Source organism: Trematomus bernacchii, unplaced genomic scaffold (genome assembly GCF_902827165.1).
Source record: "Trematomus bernacchii unplaced genomic scaffold, fTreBer1.1, whole genome shotgun sequence".
Classification (NCBI taxonomy): Eukaryota; Metazoa; Chordata; class Actinopteri; order Perciformes; family Nototheniidae; genus Trematomus; species Trematomus bernacchii.
The window spans coordinates 488,028-503,847 of record NW_022988098.1 but is presented as its reverse complement, the minus strand read 5'-3'; the positions used below and the strand labels follow the sequence as shown (position 1 = coordinate 503,847).

General features: G+C 43.7%; 2 protein-coding genes across 11 annotated transcripts; one reads left to right on the top strand and one right to left on the bottom strand.

Annotated features, from left to right (window-relative positions):
- Nucleotides 1-2,871: 2,871 nt before the first annotated feature.
- rfesd (Rieske (Fe-S) domain containing) lies at nucleotides 2,872-7,880 on the bottom strand. Its single transcript, XM_034121852.1, is given in 5 exon segments — nucleotides 2,872-3,582; nucleotides 3,881-3,915; nucleotides 4,151-4,309; nucleotides 7,797-7,865; nucleotides 7,868-7,880. Coding segments are annotated over 5 exon segments (567 nt in total). The 3' UTR covers nucleotides 2,872-3,291.
- A 5,653-nt stretch (nucleotides 7,881-13,533) lies between these two features.
- Nucleotides 13,534-15,493, top strand: nudt2 (nudix (nucleoside diphosphate linked moiety X)-type motif 2). Of its 10 annotated transcripts, XM_034121853.1 has the most exons (5): nucleotides 13,542-13,641; nucleotides 13,968-14,053; nucleotides 14,286-14,338; nucleotides 14,448-14,575; nucleotides 14,687-15,493. In XM_034121853.1, the coding sequence occupies exons 2-5, from the start codon at nucleotides 14,051-14,053 to the stop codon at nucleotides 15,001-15,003; spliced, it is 501 nt and encodes a 166-aa protein (XP_033977744.1). In that variant the 5' UTR covers nucleotides 13,542-13,641; nucleotides 13,968-14,050; the 3' UTR covers nucleotides 15,004-15,493. The 10 variants fall into 10 exon arrangements, with proteins under 10 accessions (XP_033977751.1, XP_033977753.1, XP_033977752.1 ...); XM_034121862.1 differs by lacking the exon at nucleotides 13,968-14,053 and having other exon boundaries at nucleotides 13,537-13,641; nucleotides 14,286-14,313; nucleotides 14,452-14,575; XM_034121861.1 differs by lacking the exon at nucleotides 13,968-14,053 and having other exon boundaries at nucleotides 13,537-13,641; nucleotides 14,286-14,313.
- The last annotated feature ends 327 nt before the right edge of the window (nucleotides 15,494-15,820 follow it).

Below are 15,820 nucleotides of genomic sequence, written 5' to 3'. Positions count from 1 at the left end.
ATAAAGCATGCAACCCTACCAGGAAGCCCCCCTCTCCTCCCATGCCTTAATGAGTTGCCGCTCCAGAGCAACTTACATTGTGGTCACCGCGGTTTTCTGTTCACGCTATGGAGCCCGTGTCCCTCACGGTGCGTTTCCAGTCTGCAGTCGGCTTTTCCGCAATGAGCCGCGGCTCGGCTCCGTCCTTAATCCCTATCATTGATGGCTGGCCCCCTGGGAGCACGGCTGCTGGGGAGTTTCGCTGTCACTCGCATTTCCCCCCAGTTTTGTTATTCATTCATAAAAGGAAGAGCCCAATACCATCCCGAACCGACCGCAGAGGCGCACCGGACAGCCGGCGGAGCAGCAGCAGCAGCAGCAGCAGCAGCAGCAGCACGGTGTGTGTGAACAGCAGCGCCCATGGGCAGTCAATGCGCTAACACAAAAACAAGTTGTCAGACGGTGGGAAATACAATTAGCGACGAGGAGAGGGCAGCCTCGCGCCTCGGCGTCCAGACCATATGAATGACGTCGGCGGATAAAACAAAGTCTCACTGGCAAAAGAGCAACTGGAGAGAGAGGGTAAGAGAAAGAGAGAGAGAGCGGTCTCGCCTGACTCAGCAACACGCACGCGGACACAGACGTAGAAGCAGCGCGCGTCAACACACACAAACAACCTCGTGCAGTAGACATTCCGGAATTTCGATTTTTCGTTCAGTCAAACCTTTTAGTCTTATCATAGCTGGTTATTTCTCCTCCGAATTATAGTACAACATGAGCTTCCTCGGGTGAATGCAATACAAAATCATGAGTCCAACAGTGGTTTAAAGTAACTAAGTATATGTAGGCCTACTCAAGTACTGTACAATTTTGAGGTAACTGTACTTTACTTTCAATTGTTTGCTACTATCAGGGGTAAATATTGTTCTTTTACTCAATAACTTTTATGGAGTATCCTTTAGTTACTGTACATTTGGAATAATAATGGGAAATATTATCAACACTTAAATAAGACTTGAGCTACACCTGGTGTAACATTCACAAGCTACTGTACCCTGCAGTATAAAGCAATTAAAACTAGCTGCACCTTTACCAGCTTTGATAAACACATGAATACATCAATAATTACAATCAAAACATATCATATCATATTATTCAGAAATTGACCAATTTGCAGAATGAGTACTTTAAGTATATTTTGATACCAATACTTTTCTACTTTTACTTGAGAAACATTTTCTTTTGCACTTTTACTGTAAGAGAGTATTCCTACTCAGTGGTAATTCTACTACAAGATCTGAGTACTTTTTCCATCACTGTGTGCTAATAACTTCAATTTGTGACATATACACTGAACTCATCCACATGAAAAGACACAAAAAGAATTGCTAAGATGTATGAGCATGGGGTTGAATGTCAACCATAGTGATAATACTGACAACCATAATGTGTAAGGAGAGAATTTGCTGATATAGCAAGAATATAAACTTTAACAGGCTTTAGGGGTGTTTTGTTTTTTGGTATTCCCTCTTGGAAAAACTCCAGGGTTTTCCGAGCTTTTTGAGAGGAAAAATAGCTCAAGCCTTAAAGGTTTTATCAGAGCCTCTCTTGTTGATAATCACAATAAATAATGCAATGCATAAAACCTACAGAGAGTATGTAGGCCTTTGGTTTAAAAGACTTATTTAGTGCTACATGGTGTGCCTTACTCTCCCTCTGGAATAATATCCTCTAGTCCTGCTAGGCAGTTTCCCCCAGGTTTCCCCTGACAGTCTGCTCTTTATCTTGACAAAGAGTCCTCCACTTGACCTACTGCAAATGACCATCTGCGCATAATAATACCTCCAGATTCTCAATTCAACTTTGCAGAAGTGCTCACCCCCTTGTTCCATGTAACCCAGGGCCCTGTGCATTTCGTGATTGTATTCGATGCGTCACATAGACAGAGGAGTTTGCTGTAGGCCAGCTCGAGACCAGCAGCATCATTCATGCACAGAAGAACATCATAAACCCCTTAGCCTCACTGTTCTTGACCCATGGCTTTGCAGTTCTTCTTGGGTCATGTCAGGGTTACACTGCACCATGGCTTTTAAAAACAAAGAAATAATCTGGATGTGACTGGCTGTCTTGACTCTTTACATCAAATGCTCAACAAACTATCACAAAATTACTTTACACAGTTTGTTTAGTTTAGGATTTCTTTGCAACAAATTATGATTCATAATATTTATAATATTATAATAATATAAATGTAAATTATTGGTATCAAAATCCCGTATTGTACCATCATATGTCAAGATATAGTAGCACCAATTTTGACCGTTTTTTAAAAATCTGTTTCTTGCAGGGTTGCACATTTCCTGAAAAGGTTTTGAATCCCTTTAGTTATTCTTTAAGTACAACATTATGCACAACAAATGCACTTATTGTAAGTCGCTTTGGATAAAAGCGTCAGCTAAATGCAATGTAATGTAATGTAATGTAATTACTGCATCAGAAAACAATCAGATTTTGAGATGATTCTGACATCATGACCATGAAAGGAAAAGTTTGACGTTTTGGGAAATACACTCACTTTACACTGGTTGTCTCGGCAAGAGTTAGTGGAGGATGTTGAATGTTCAAAACAAAACAAAACTGAGTTTCTGTTTGCAGCACGGAGCCCATGAGCCAGCCACTGTATACCTGACTGAAGCTGCTGTCAATCAACAACCTCAGGGATTGGTACGGCGTCCTCAGCAAAGTAATTTATTTTATTTTTTGCTTTTGCTCAAGGAATTATTTGCCAATGTACGGGAAATATGTCACAAACGAAACCCATGCAGCCTGTGACCTGAAACTGGTGCTTTCTGATGTAATCTCAGGGAATGAACAGACATAGTTATTACCAGAAATGGCCATCATATGATCTTTATATTTTACATTAACGATTTTCCACTTTAGGACATTATCGACCAGACTAAACCTTTTTATCTTATTGATTCATTCGCTGTATGCATAATACATGAGAGATATTGTAATGCAGAGGGATACACCAGTGTGGGTACGCATTTAGCTGCTCCATACCACTATAGAATCAAATTCACTCGTGAAAAAAGTTTATTCTGTAAAATAAGTTGACACTGTCCACCTTAAAAGATGGGACCTTATTTTTAAGTACAACATTTAAATATAATGTAAGCCACAAATACAAATGTAAACACTATGATCAAGATAAACAAGACCCAATACTGTATCCGTCATTAAACATCTGACACCAAGTAGATTCATCATACAATAATTTAGAGGATCCATTGACTTCCGTCTTTTACACTATTTAGTTTTCTTCTTCTCAGCAGCCGCAGCTTTTTCCCTTTCCACCTTGCCCTTCTCTCCCTGGTAGAAGTCTGACTCGATGAAGCCTCTTTGCTCAGAAAGCTTGACATAGACATCCCCATTGTTCTCAGTGACCGTGTGAGTCCGCTGCTTCACACCCTTGGAGAACCATCTGAGCACAGACGGCTTTTCCCTGGGGTCTCTGGCCTTGTAAATGCCCTCCCCTTGGGCCAGACAGATCTTGTACTTGTGGTTCGGACAAACTATGCACATCTTGCCGTCAAATTCCTGTAAGAGTGTTGACAGAAAACAGGTAAACAACCTTATGTTGGATAAATGCAGGTCATTTAAGTCATTCAACATTAGCATAACATTAATTTTATTCAGGTTTGATGTCTTAATTAAGGTAATAATATGTATTAGCCCAGCAGTTGCTTGCAAGGACTATAATGCAGATGGCATAGCTGGTAAAAGCATGACTGTGGTGAAAACACAAAAGCACAGTCAAACTTGGCATTTTTGGCTCCTTAACCCTGGGTCAGACACAAAAACAACCTCTAATCTCTTCAATAAATATAAACTTCACCTCAATGTCTCCATTTTGCAGTGTTGCCCCAGCGTCTGTTGAGAAGGGAACAGGATCAGTGTATTGCAGAATAAGCAAACACAGCACACACAACATTTTGCTGAGTGGACACATTTTAAAAGGTGAAATGTGCCTAATTGTTCTTTGGCTAAAAAGATTAGATTTAGACTGACTGTTGGTTGGATGAAGTTTAACAGCCAATTATATATCACCATCTCCCTCTCTAAGAATTAATTGTTTTGAGTCAAGCACAAGAAAAACTGAACTCACGATAGCAGTAAGAGTCGATAGCATAGAAGTCGTTCTGGTGGTAGATGATCAATATGTCCCGCCCCTCTAGTGTTCTGAAAGAGCGCTTTGCTTCAATCAGTTCATCCTTCTTCCCCACAAGATAAGGCCCTCCTGTGGGCTCCATGGCTCTGTGAAAGGCTGCTTGGTAAGAATGCAAAAGAAAATATCACAACTTTGTATTTATAATAAATAAGCATGTTTTTATCTTAAAGGTCACCTATTATGCAAAATCCACTTTTTCATGTATTTTAAACATCCCCTCGTGTAAAGAGATTCTGAAAGTTTCAGGAAAAAAGATTCGCTCACTTTTTGTCCTGATCCATTTTATATAAAAACCTGTCTGGAAATGAGCTGATCAGATTTTGGCCACTTTATGATGTCATAACGATTTTTTGGCTTGTGTAACCATTAACCAATCACCAACCAAGGTAACCCCCCCCCCCCCTCCCCACCTTATCACCTGAATCTCCTCCTAGAGCACCATTAGCCGCGTTCACACCAAGTACTTTGCCGTACTTAGTTCCCAGCACTTATGGCGCGTTTCCACTACAGCGCGGAGCACGGTTTAAGAGGGCTGTGACGTCAGCGGCCCGTCTTTGGTTGCGTTTCCACTTGGCCTAGTACCGGCCGGCGGGTCCTAATTCACAGTTTTTCTGGCCTCATAAAATCGCGGGTCTAGGGCCAGAGACAACGAGGCTGAGTCGGGCTGAGTATGCTAAACTAGAGAGAGCATCGCTGGCAAGGGGGCTACAACTACAACAAGATGGACATATTTGACCGTGATTTAATTGTAATACACGTTTCAAAATGATGCCGAAGTAACAACATACTGATACCGGTTAGTAAAAACCATGAATTAATGCTTTGTCAAGTCTGCAGACAGACGGCAGGAGAAAAACCTTTTAAAATGCGTGTTTTCTAAATGGAGATTGGCTAAGCTAACGCAGTATATGCTCCGACCGTCCACACTCACAACAACGGCCTATACAGACATAAATAAAGCAGCGACTGTATTCACCATGACACAGGCAGTCTGTGGTTTGTACTTGTTTAACTTTTGTCTAGTTTCTGAACATATATGAGGAGCTGTGAGCTCTGAGTGCTAACAGCTAACGGCTGTGTTGTTTTTCTGGGGTTCCTCTGAAGATCACGTCACGGCTCCGCCTACACTGCGTTACTATAGATACTACCCCAGTTCCTAAACTGTAATGGAAATGCGCCATAAAGTGAGCCAGTCCTAACGAGGCCCCGCCATACTGAGCGGGGCCGAGCGAGGCCGTGTAATGGAAACGCGCCATTAGTTCCCCTATGGAACTAAGAGCCGATCGCGTTCACACCGGAATAAGTTCCCTGAGGGAAGATTACGCAAATGAGCCGCTGACGTCACTTCGTCTTCTTCTGCGTTGGGTTTACTGGCTGGGACTCCCAGCAGCTTCTACTGAAGCCTTCCGAGTAAATCGCCAGAACGCTGACACCTCCTCATCTCCACCGCTCCCATGTTTTCTTTTGTGTTGCCATAAGTTAGTCTCTCTGCGTTTGTGCGCTGGGCGAATGCTAATGCTAATAATGCTAATGCAAGGATAATAAAATGGCGGCTCTACAAAACATTTCAGAGTTTTACGGGGCGTGGTTTGCAATTCGCCCAGCAAATCAGAACTGGGGCACTTTTTTTCCCCCCAGGAGAGTACCACCTCTCAGCAGGCACTAAAAATGGGGGTAAAAGTTCCCGGCACTAAGTACTCTTTTTGGTGTGAACGCGACATAAGGGGTACTAACGGAACTAAACGGGAAAAGTATGGGGAAAAGTACTCCGGTGTGAACGCGCCAATTGTGTTCTTTTATCCAAATATCTTGCAGAGGGGCATTGGGAGTGGCTCCTTATTTTCATCTAAAGTAACAGACAGAGAATCAGCACTTTTGAAACAGGGCTGAAACAGAGGGGATTATGGGATGCTGCAATGATCTGTTTGGTATTTCGAGCCAAACACTTCAGAGACATGTTTTGTATATATCTGAGACCTATAATATATTGATGAAAAAGAGGTTATAATAGGAGACCTTTAACCATATCACAATAATAGCAGTTACTATACCCCAAAGAAGGCCAATGGTGCAGCATGTTGTGTATTTCCGGGTCAGTACTTACATTTAATAATAATTAATATAAATATTAGGCTTTTAGATTTGCCACTGGGATTATTGTGTTTTGGCACCTCACATCAAAGTTGTCATCTTACATTAAGTACACCTCCCAAACATTCAGCTTGAAGAATCAGAGTAAAGACATCTATTGGCACATCAGATCTGCTCAGACCTGCAATACTAATTTTCTTATATATGCCTCATTAATGTATGAATAGTTGAACCATTGAAGCTGGGGGAGGTCAGTTTCTTTTTGGCAAGTCCAATATATTCACAGCATTTCTGAGAAAGAAAATCATGCAAACAGTTTTAGCTGCTGCTCCCTTAGCTGCGGCTAACTTACAGCAACTCAATTATATGGTTGGTAGAAGGAAAATTGAACAAATAATAACCGTAGCAGTCATGGCTGGGCTGCAGCAGTGAGGCTAAACTTTTAGAGACATGGAGAAAATGTTTTTGCTAATAGTTTAGCCTTGAGCCATTAGCTGCTGTAAACTAGTAGCCTTTGGCTATGGTTCGCAGGAGGCTTAGCTTTAGCAATGTTTCTCACTATCTCTGAAACCCTATGCTGGTATTTTAGCTAGCTAGAGACTCTAATCAAAGACAGTCATTTTGAAATGTCTTTACAGACTCACACGTTTGCAAAGAAATCAGGATGGTAATTGTAATGGAATTGCTGCTATATAATGACATTAGGCTCTCAAACATGATGAATGAATCCTGATGTGTGTAAATACTACAGGTTACTGTATGAAGCACATAAGCATACTAAGACAGAGAGGGGAGAGCTGCAGGATGAGAACCAGTTTATATGAAATATGCTCAAAGGTCACCATAAAATATTTGCCGAATAACGTGAAAAATAAACTGCCAACCACAGCTTTAAGTGAACCTTTCAGAGTAAAAGGACAGCGCGAAGCTTTAGCATATCAGAATTGTATACATCCAAAGTTGAAGGATTTTTTTGCCAGTTGGGTGTTCCCCGAGACAAATCAAGTGCATAGTGATTACAGTATGCTATGTATGACCTATATGAATGTCATTATTTTACAAAAGCATTGGTCACTTTAAAGAACATAGTCATGTCTAGTCTCAGACAGTCAGTATACACAATTCTATCTGGATGCAGGGGAAGCTGACCCCAAATGTAAATCCTGTATAGTGGAGTGGATTAATGAGCATTTCAGTGCAGCCTGAGTAAGCACAGTAGTAGGCAGTTAAAGCCACATGTCCTGAGGCATCTGGCTACAGCAGGCAGCTATTATTGAGGAAGAGAAGCAAAAATAATTGTTTATGTCAGGAAAACTACACATTTTACATTAAGTGTTCCCTGAGGGACTAGAGGATACATTTGAGCAAATCCATCAAAGTTACATTGTGTTCTTGCATCCCATCTGTGTGTCTGTCTGATTATCCCTGTCTCTATATATTTTTCACTTGACTTTAACAACAATTTTTATTTTGGGAGAATTTTTGTCTTTACCTTGAAACTCGACAGCAGTGTCTCCTCCATCAAGCCGAGCAACCATACTGCTGTCAGCTCGGTGTGCAGGGAAGGAGGCCCCATCTCTATTATCTTCACACACAAGCAGTCTTCAGTTGGCCCTATCTACTCTGGGTACATTTCTTATCTGTCTCCCACAGGCACAGCAGCTAGATCATGGAGAAATATATGAGTTTATCCTAAAGGCTTTGTTTTATCTGTCATTGAGTAACAGGATAAATCTCTTCATTATTTTAATCATCACCTGCACTTGATGTGTAGTAGTAGTAGTAGTGGAAAGAAACTATCCACCTATACTCACTATTTTAGATTGATCCAAGTACATTCTTTGCATAATTTTCAGCAAAGATTTCAATTTTTTGCTTCTTTATACTTTTACTGCACTATATATTAGAGGGGGACATATTATTAAAATATAGGCTACAGATGGCCTATATCTAATGCACCTTTAGCAGTGTGCAGGTAGTTACAAGTTATTTTTTACTTGAGTAAAAGTAGAAGTACCAGAGTCTAGGAATACTCTGTTAAAAGTAAAAGTCCTTCAGTAAAGGTTACTCAAGATAAAGTAGAAAAGTATTGGCATCAAAATATACTTAAAGTACCAAAAGTAAAAGTACTCCCTGCTGAAAAAACCAGCATAGACCAGCTTAAGATGGTTGCTGGTTTTAGCTGGTGTTAGGCTGGTGTTAGGCTGGTGTTAGGCTGGTTTAGTTGGTTTACCAGGCTGGACAAGCTGGCCAGGCTGTTCTTGCTGGTTCAAGACCAGCCTGGTCAGCTAAACCAGCATAGCCCAGCATGGATGTCATGCTGGTCTATGCTGGTTTTAGCTGGTAGTTAAACTGGTCTATGCTGGTGAAGCTGGTATTTATGCTGGTCTACCAGCAGTCTTGCTGGCGAAACTGAAACAGACACAGACAGACAGAGAGGGCGGGACACGGGGAAACGGCGAGACAGCAGTGGTTGAAACAAAGCGGTTTGTTTTTGACTGGCACCATATGGCGCTGACTGGCACGGTTGAGGAGTGAAGATCAGTTGAACGTTTATGTGACTCCGCCCAGCGGCTGCTCTTCTGAGAGGCACCGCTCTGACAGCTCTGTCTACTGGGAAACGCGCTAAAAGTCCTTCTGGAGGTAAGCAACATTACACAATTTCACCAAGTCTGAGAGTAAATAGATAATAGACCCAATCACAGTGAATGTTCAAAACTAAATTTGATACATTTTTATTTTCATCTCACAGTGCACCTATTTAAAGTGGACCTATCATGCTATATTTGAATAATATAGTATAGGACCATACCAATAAGGCATATTTATACTTTTTTTTTTTCAAAATACCAAACAGATCATGCATTTTAGCCATGCCTCATTTTGTTCAATTTGACATTTTTTAGCTCTGTTTTTGCAAGGGCAGATTCAGTGAGAACAGCACCATCTACAGGCCTGGCATATGTACTACAGCGTCTCCAGCGCTTTCGAACTGCAATGGCCGTGGCTGTCTCCTCCTGATTGGTGGAGTTGGCCTAATAGCCGTAGCGCCACTGTCCTGACGTCAGGACAGTGTTCAAATCTGGATCAGTTTTTATCAGATCCGTTGCAGCCCCTTTTTTAGAGATTTGGGTATGGAGGAAAATAGAGAGGGTTGTGTTTTCTGACACTTGGTGAGTTCCCTGGAACACTGGGGACACATATTCATGTATAAAAGACGTACAAAAGTGCATTTTGCATGATAGGTCCCCTTTAAGTAATCATAACACAAAGCTAAAAGTTAATCTGTTTTTCCTTTCTCTTTTCAAGAATGCTTCAGAGGATGGCTGAATTCACAAAACGTGGAGAAGACCGAGAGGGAGAAGTTGGCCGGTTACTACATTTCACAAAAAATACAGGACCTTGTGAAAAGCGGAAAGAAACAGTTGAAGGAAATTGCTTAAAAATATGAAGTAATGGGTGTTTTGAAAATGTTTTCAAATTTGTGTTAATGTTCATTGTGTGTTATAAATTATTTTCCTGCTTCTAATCATTTGATCTATGAGTGTTTATTTACAGACAATACATTCTATACATTCTGGTACCTTTCTGGTAAGGTAGGTGCTCTGATCTGAAATGATAGATGTTCTAGAACTTCTACTCAAGATCATACCAGACCAGCTAATGGTGACCAGCTAGACCACTGTGACCAAACCAGCTATCCTGACCAGCTAGACCAGCTAGACCACTGTGACCACCAGCTTTTACCAGCTAAACCAGCTATCCCGACCAGCTAATGGTGACCAGCTAGACCACTGTGACCAAACCAGCTATCCTGACCAGCTAAAGTGTCCAAATCCCCTCTTAACCAGCAAACTAATCCAGCCTTGTTGGTCTAAGCTGGTTTTTTCAGCAGGGCTCATTCAAAAATGTTTGTCAATTTCGGAATGATATATATATGATATGTGTTGATTATAACTATTGATGCATTAAAGTATTATCAAAGCTGGTAAAGGTGCAGCTTTAATCACTTTGTGTACTGCAGGGTAGCTTGTGTATCTACTCCAGGTGTAACTGAAGTATTACTTAAGTGTTGATTATATTTCACATCATTGATTATATTTCACATCATTAATCCAAACCAGTAACTAAAGGTACAAAATAAATGTAGTGAAGTAAGAGTACACAATTTACCTCTGAATTGTGTACCAAGTAGCAAAAAATTGAAATATATATTGTGCAGTGATCACTTATTAATACACTGGGTTACATAATTCAATCAAGGAACTACAGGTTGGGGGTATTGTTTCCGCACGGACACACATGTTGACGGTACCTACTGTGTACCTACTGTGTGTCCTCCCTTTCGCTTTCTCTTCTCTTCCCGGGCTGCGACCCGACAGCATGTCCATTTCTGTCGCTCATTAAAGTACCCATTTGCACCTTCGATGCACCGCCTCCGACTCCTATCTCTCGGCACTACATTGGTGACCCCGACGTAAGTCTCGCGAATGATCCGAGACTGGACCGAACACGGCAAAAAACAGACTCTGGTTTTTCTCGAAATGCCGGAGATTTTTGGAGATGTCCGTGGCTGCCACGTGCACGCGGACTGTGGCTTGGTGCGCCCTCCGGAATGGCCGCGGACGACGCTCGCCATTTCGGCACTGGGGGACAGCAAGCCTTCCATGGAGCCGATACACGACCATGCCTGGTTTATTCGGGACATGCGGCTGCATGTCCAGCTGGCGGCTAGCAGCTAGCGGCTAACGACATCCGACTGTTTTTTTTCTGGTGCCGGAGAGGAGGTTCGATCATGTCTGGTCGGCCTCGTGTGGATCCTCTCGCTATTTCGCCCACCTGTTTTTGTTCGTGGACAGGACGACGCTTTTGAGTTTTTTTCTGGTGCCTGAGAGGAGGTTCGACCATGTCTGGTCGGCCTCGTGTGGACCCTCTCGCTTTTTCACCACCTCGACGGCGGCTTCGGACGTCGCCCATGCCTTCTTCGGCCCGTGGGTGGCGCGCTTCTGGACCCCGTCTCGCCTCGACTTTACGGTTTCGGACGTCGCCCATGCCTTCATCGGCCCGTGGGTGGCGCGCTTCGGGACCCGGTCTGGCCTCTTCCCTCGCCTCGGCGGTTTCGGACGTCGCCCATGCCTTCATCGGCCCGTGGGTGGCGCGCTTCGGGACCCTGCCTGGCCTCTCCTCTAACCGCGGCTCACGGTTCGCCTCAACGGCGGCTTCAGACGGCGCCCCATCTGGCCTCTCCCCTGTCCACGGCTCCCTCCTCCCGGGGACACGGCTCCTTCCTCCCGAGGACTTCGTACCCGCCGCCGCTGTGCCTTCGCCTGCGGCCGGGCAGCGCTCCTCCCTGCTGGGGACCACCGGGATATTCACGCCTGTCCCCACGTCGCAACACAGCGACCCTGCTTTCTGCGGCCCCCTAACGACGGCCCGTTCCGGCCCGCCCCCCACCCCCCGGTGGGGATGCCCTCGCCCTCGTTGGGGCCCCTACCCTCTCCTGCGGCCCCCTTCCGACGGCCCGTTCCATGGCCCGGCCCTCGCCGGCGGCCCCGCCCTCCTCGGCCCCTGTGGTGCTTCCTCCCGGACGCGAGGATTGTGTCCATGGTTGAATTCTGGGGGGGCTTGTGTAGTGATCACTTATTAATACACTGGGTTACATAATTAAATCAAGGAACTACAGGTTGGGGGTATTGTTTCCGCACGGACACACATGTTGACGGTACCTACTGTGTACCTACTGTGGGTGTTTCTCAATCGCAAGTACGCTTGCTTGGTAGCACATGTCTGCCGAGCATCTTGCTTCAGAAGCGAGGCAAGAATACTTCTGGCATTCGGAAAACTATGGGTGTTTCTCAATCGCGAATACGCTTGCTTGGTAGCACATGTCTGCCGAGCATCTTGCTTCAGAAGCGAGTCAAGAATACTTCCTGGCATTCGGAAAACGAAGTGTGGAACACGCTAGCAAGTGTGCAGGTGTGCGTCATATGAGAGGCCCCGCCTTACATCTTCCGCCACAGATTTGGGGAAATTGGTCCGTGCGCAAAGCATTTTAAGACCGCGAAGTCTACTCATGTGCAGACTCGATATTTCTCCAAACGGAGTACGCCGGGCTCGGTAGATTTCCAAGTATACTAGAGATTGGAACAGTACTTCGGCGGCACTCGATGACGTAGTATGCTTGAAATAGTGGCTCTGAAGCAGCTTTACTCGCGATTGAGAAACACCCAAAGAGTGGAACAGGCTAGCAAGTGTGCAGGTGTGCGTCATATGAGAGGCCCCGCCTTACATCTTCCGCCACAGATTTGGGGAAATTGGTCCGTGCGCAAAGCATTGTGGGAATTTTAAGACCGCGGAGTCTACTCATGTGCAGCCTCGATATTTCTCCAAACGGAGTACGCCGGGCTCGGTAGATTTCCAAGTATGCTGGAGATTGGAACAGTACTTCGGCGGCACTCGATGACGTAGTATGCTTGAAATAGTGGCTCTGGAGCAGCTTTACTCGCGATTGAGAAACACCCTGTGTGTCCTCCCTTTCGCTTTCTCTTCTCTTCCCGGGCTGCGACCCGACAGGGGGTGTTTCTCAATCGCGAGTACGCTTGCTTGGTAGCACATGTCTGCCGAGCATCTTGCTTCAGAAGCGAGTCAAGAATACTTCCTGGCATTCGGAAAACGAAGAGTGGAACACGCTAGCAAGTGTGCAGGTGTGCGTCATATGAGAGGCCCCGCCTTACATCTTCCGTCACAGATTTGGGGAAATTGGTCCGTGCGCAAAGCATTGTGGGGATTTTAAGACCGCGGAGTCTACTCATGTGCAGCCTCGATATTTCTCCAAACGGAGTATGCCGGGCTCGGTAGATTTCCAAGTATGCTGGAGATTGGAACAGTACTTCGGCGGCACTCGATGACGTAGTATGCTTGAAATAGTGGCTCTGAAGCAGCTTTACTCGCGATTGAGAAACACCCAGCATGTCCATTTCTGTCGCTCATTAAAGTACCCATTTGCACCTTCGATGCACCGCCTCCGACTCCTATCTCTCGGCACTACAATATATATATATATATAATATAAGTATCTCAAATTTGTACTTAAGTACAGTACTTGAGTTTATGTACATAGTTACATAGCTTAGATTATTTTATTATATACATTTATCTTTCATTACTGGCAGTGGCTACTACGAGTAGCCTACTGTCAAAGCAGTTGAACAAAGCGGAACTGTTTATTTCCGTTTTCAGAGAGGACCGGACACTATTTCAAGAGCACCGCTGAGCTCCGCAGTGCTGTCTGTCGGTGAGGAACAAACAACGATTTAGCAAATATTTCACAGTGAACCGTAAGTAAAACACTGACATATTTTAAGTTAAGTCACTGAGATAGTCGTCAAACCAGCAGTATGTGTTCCTTGATGGTAGAACAGCGAACATGTCTGTAGAGTTAGAACAGAAAGTGAAGCCTGCCGAGGTTTGACAGCGAATCTGTGCCAGTGGAGAAGTGAGATACTGTTGCATGTTATCAAATCTGATCATTGTTTTGGCCTGGTAAATAATCCCACTGTTGCAGCAGTGTTGGGTCTGTCTCGCTGTAAAATCCATCACAGAATCAGCACAAGTTACAACGTGCTAGCTAACGCCTGTTTGAAAAAAACATGTTCTACCACAGGTGGAATAAGTCACGTCACTGTTTGGAAACCCTCTGTTGCAAGTAAAACTCCTGCATTCATAAACATACCTAACCAAAGTGCCATGGTAACAATTTTAAATATACTACCAAAAGTTTAAAACAATAAAAAAATATGTAGCTCTATATGCACAGAATATGCATTGGTTTAACCAGTAAAATACACTTTAAACTACTCTGCTTTTCCTTGCCAAACAGCATGTTGAACATTTTTGTCCATCTACCATTAGAACATTGTGAAAAAGTAATAACCCATATTGCGTGTAATATTATTTTATAATGTAACAGTTTCCCCCTCAGCAGTGCAAAGGTCTTCCCTGGAAGAGTGGTGAGTCTAATATCTACGTTAACAGGTGAGCTCCACTGACAAGGGGTTTGACTAAGTAGCTTTTTGCTTTCTATAGGGGAATTCCATAATCAAACATAATGTGAAATGTGCTTGTTTGTGCATTTTTCAAACAGGGAGATGGCGCTGCGAGCCTGTGGCTTCATAGTGTTTCGTCGTCTCGCCAGTTGTGTCCCTCCAGACAACATCGAGTACCTCCTCCTGCAGACCTCTTATGGGCAGCACCACTGGACCCCACCCAAAGGTGTTTACAAGTTCAAAAAACCTACAGATTCCTCAAGTAGTTTGCATAGACACTAATGAGCTAACTTTAAATGTTCTTTGTCTAAGTGACATCTAACCTGTTCTCCATCAGGTCATGTGGATCCGGGCGAGGACGACCTTACCACAGCCCTGAGGGAGACCAAGGAGGAGGCGGGGTTTGGAGAGGAGCAGCTGAAGGTTGTTGACGGATTTTTGCAGGAGCTGCGCTACGAGGTGCGAGGCAAACCCAAAGAGGTGCTGTACTGGCTGGCCGAGCTGAGAGACACAGGAACAGCTGTGACTCTGTCTGACGAGCACCAGGACTACCGCTGGGCCCGGCTGGAGGAGGCCTGCACTCTGGCCCAGTACAAAGACCTGCAGGACACTCTGAGAGCAGCAAGCACACACCTGCAGGACAAAAAGCAATGAACCCAAATGTACACACGGCAGAAGGGATGGTAAAAGAAGGGGAAGCGTCTGCTGGTATGAGGGACCTCAGACTTTGGTTTATCAGAGCACTAATGTAACAGAGTGTCTCTACTGTATAAGGTAAAGCTGAGTATATTCTCTTTTTTATAAGACAAAGGTTAAATTGAAGAAAAGATACAACGCTACATGATTCTAAAATAAATTGACTACCCTAGTTTTGAATACATAAATGTGAACAAGTAAATAAACCATAACATAAAGCAAGGAGACAGTTACTCACTTACTTACTGGATACAAATACAATGTAAGTAGTAGATGCTGCCACAGGGTGGCGACAAAACAAGCAATATCTTTGATGTACATTGGTCACCAAAGATTACAAAACACTGCAAGCTGTAGAAACACAACCCAGATGTGCAATGAGCTCAGAAACAGTCTCAGGCCTTTTTTCAGCTCTCAGTATCCAAATAAAAGCGAGAGATACATCAATCACCTTTGCAAAGGAGTTTCTGTCAAGACATTTTAGAGAGGCCATTATTATGCAATGACTCTGGAAGATCATGCATCTCAAACAATGGACATTAGGTTAACCATTATTTAGGGATAATATACTGAACTATTTATTATATAGCTCTTTTACAAATATATTTTATAAAGCCATTTGCAAACATGCAGCATCACCACATCATACATTAGATTGTGGGATTTGAACTAGGTGTTGTTTGCCACTCATGATAAAATAATAATAAATGATATTTATATAGCGCCTTTCAAGGGACCCAAGGTCGCTGTACATGGTGGACAAACAAAACAAACA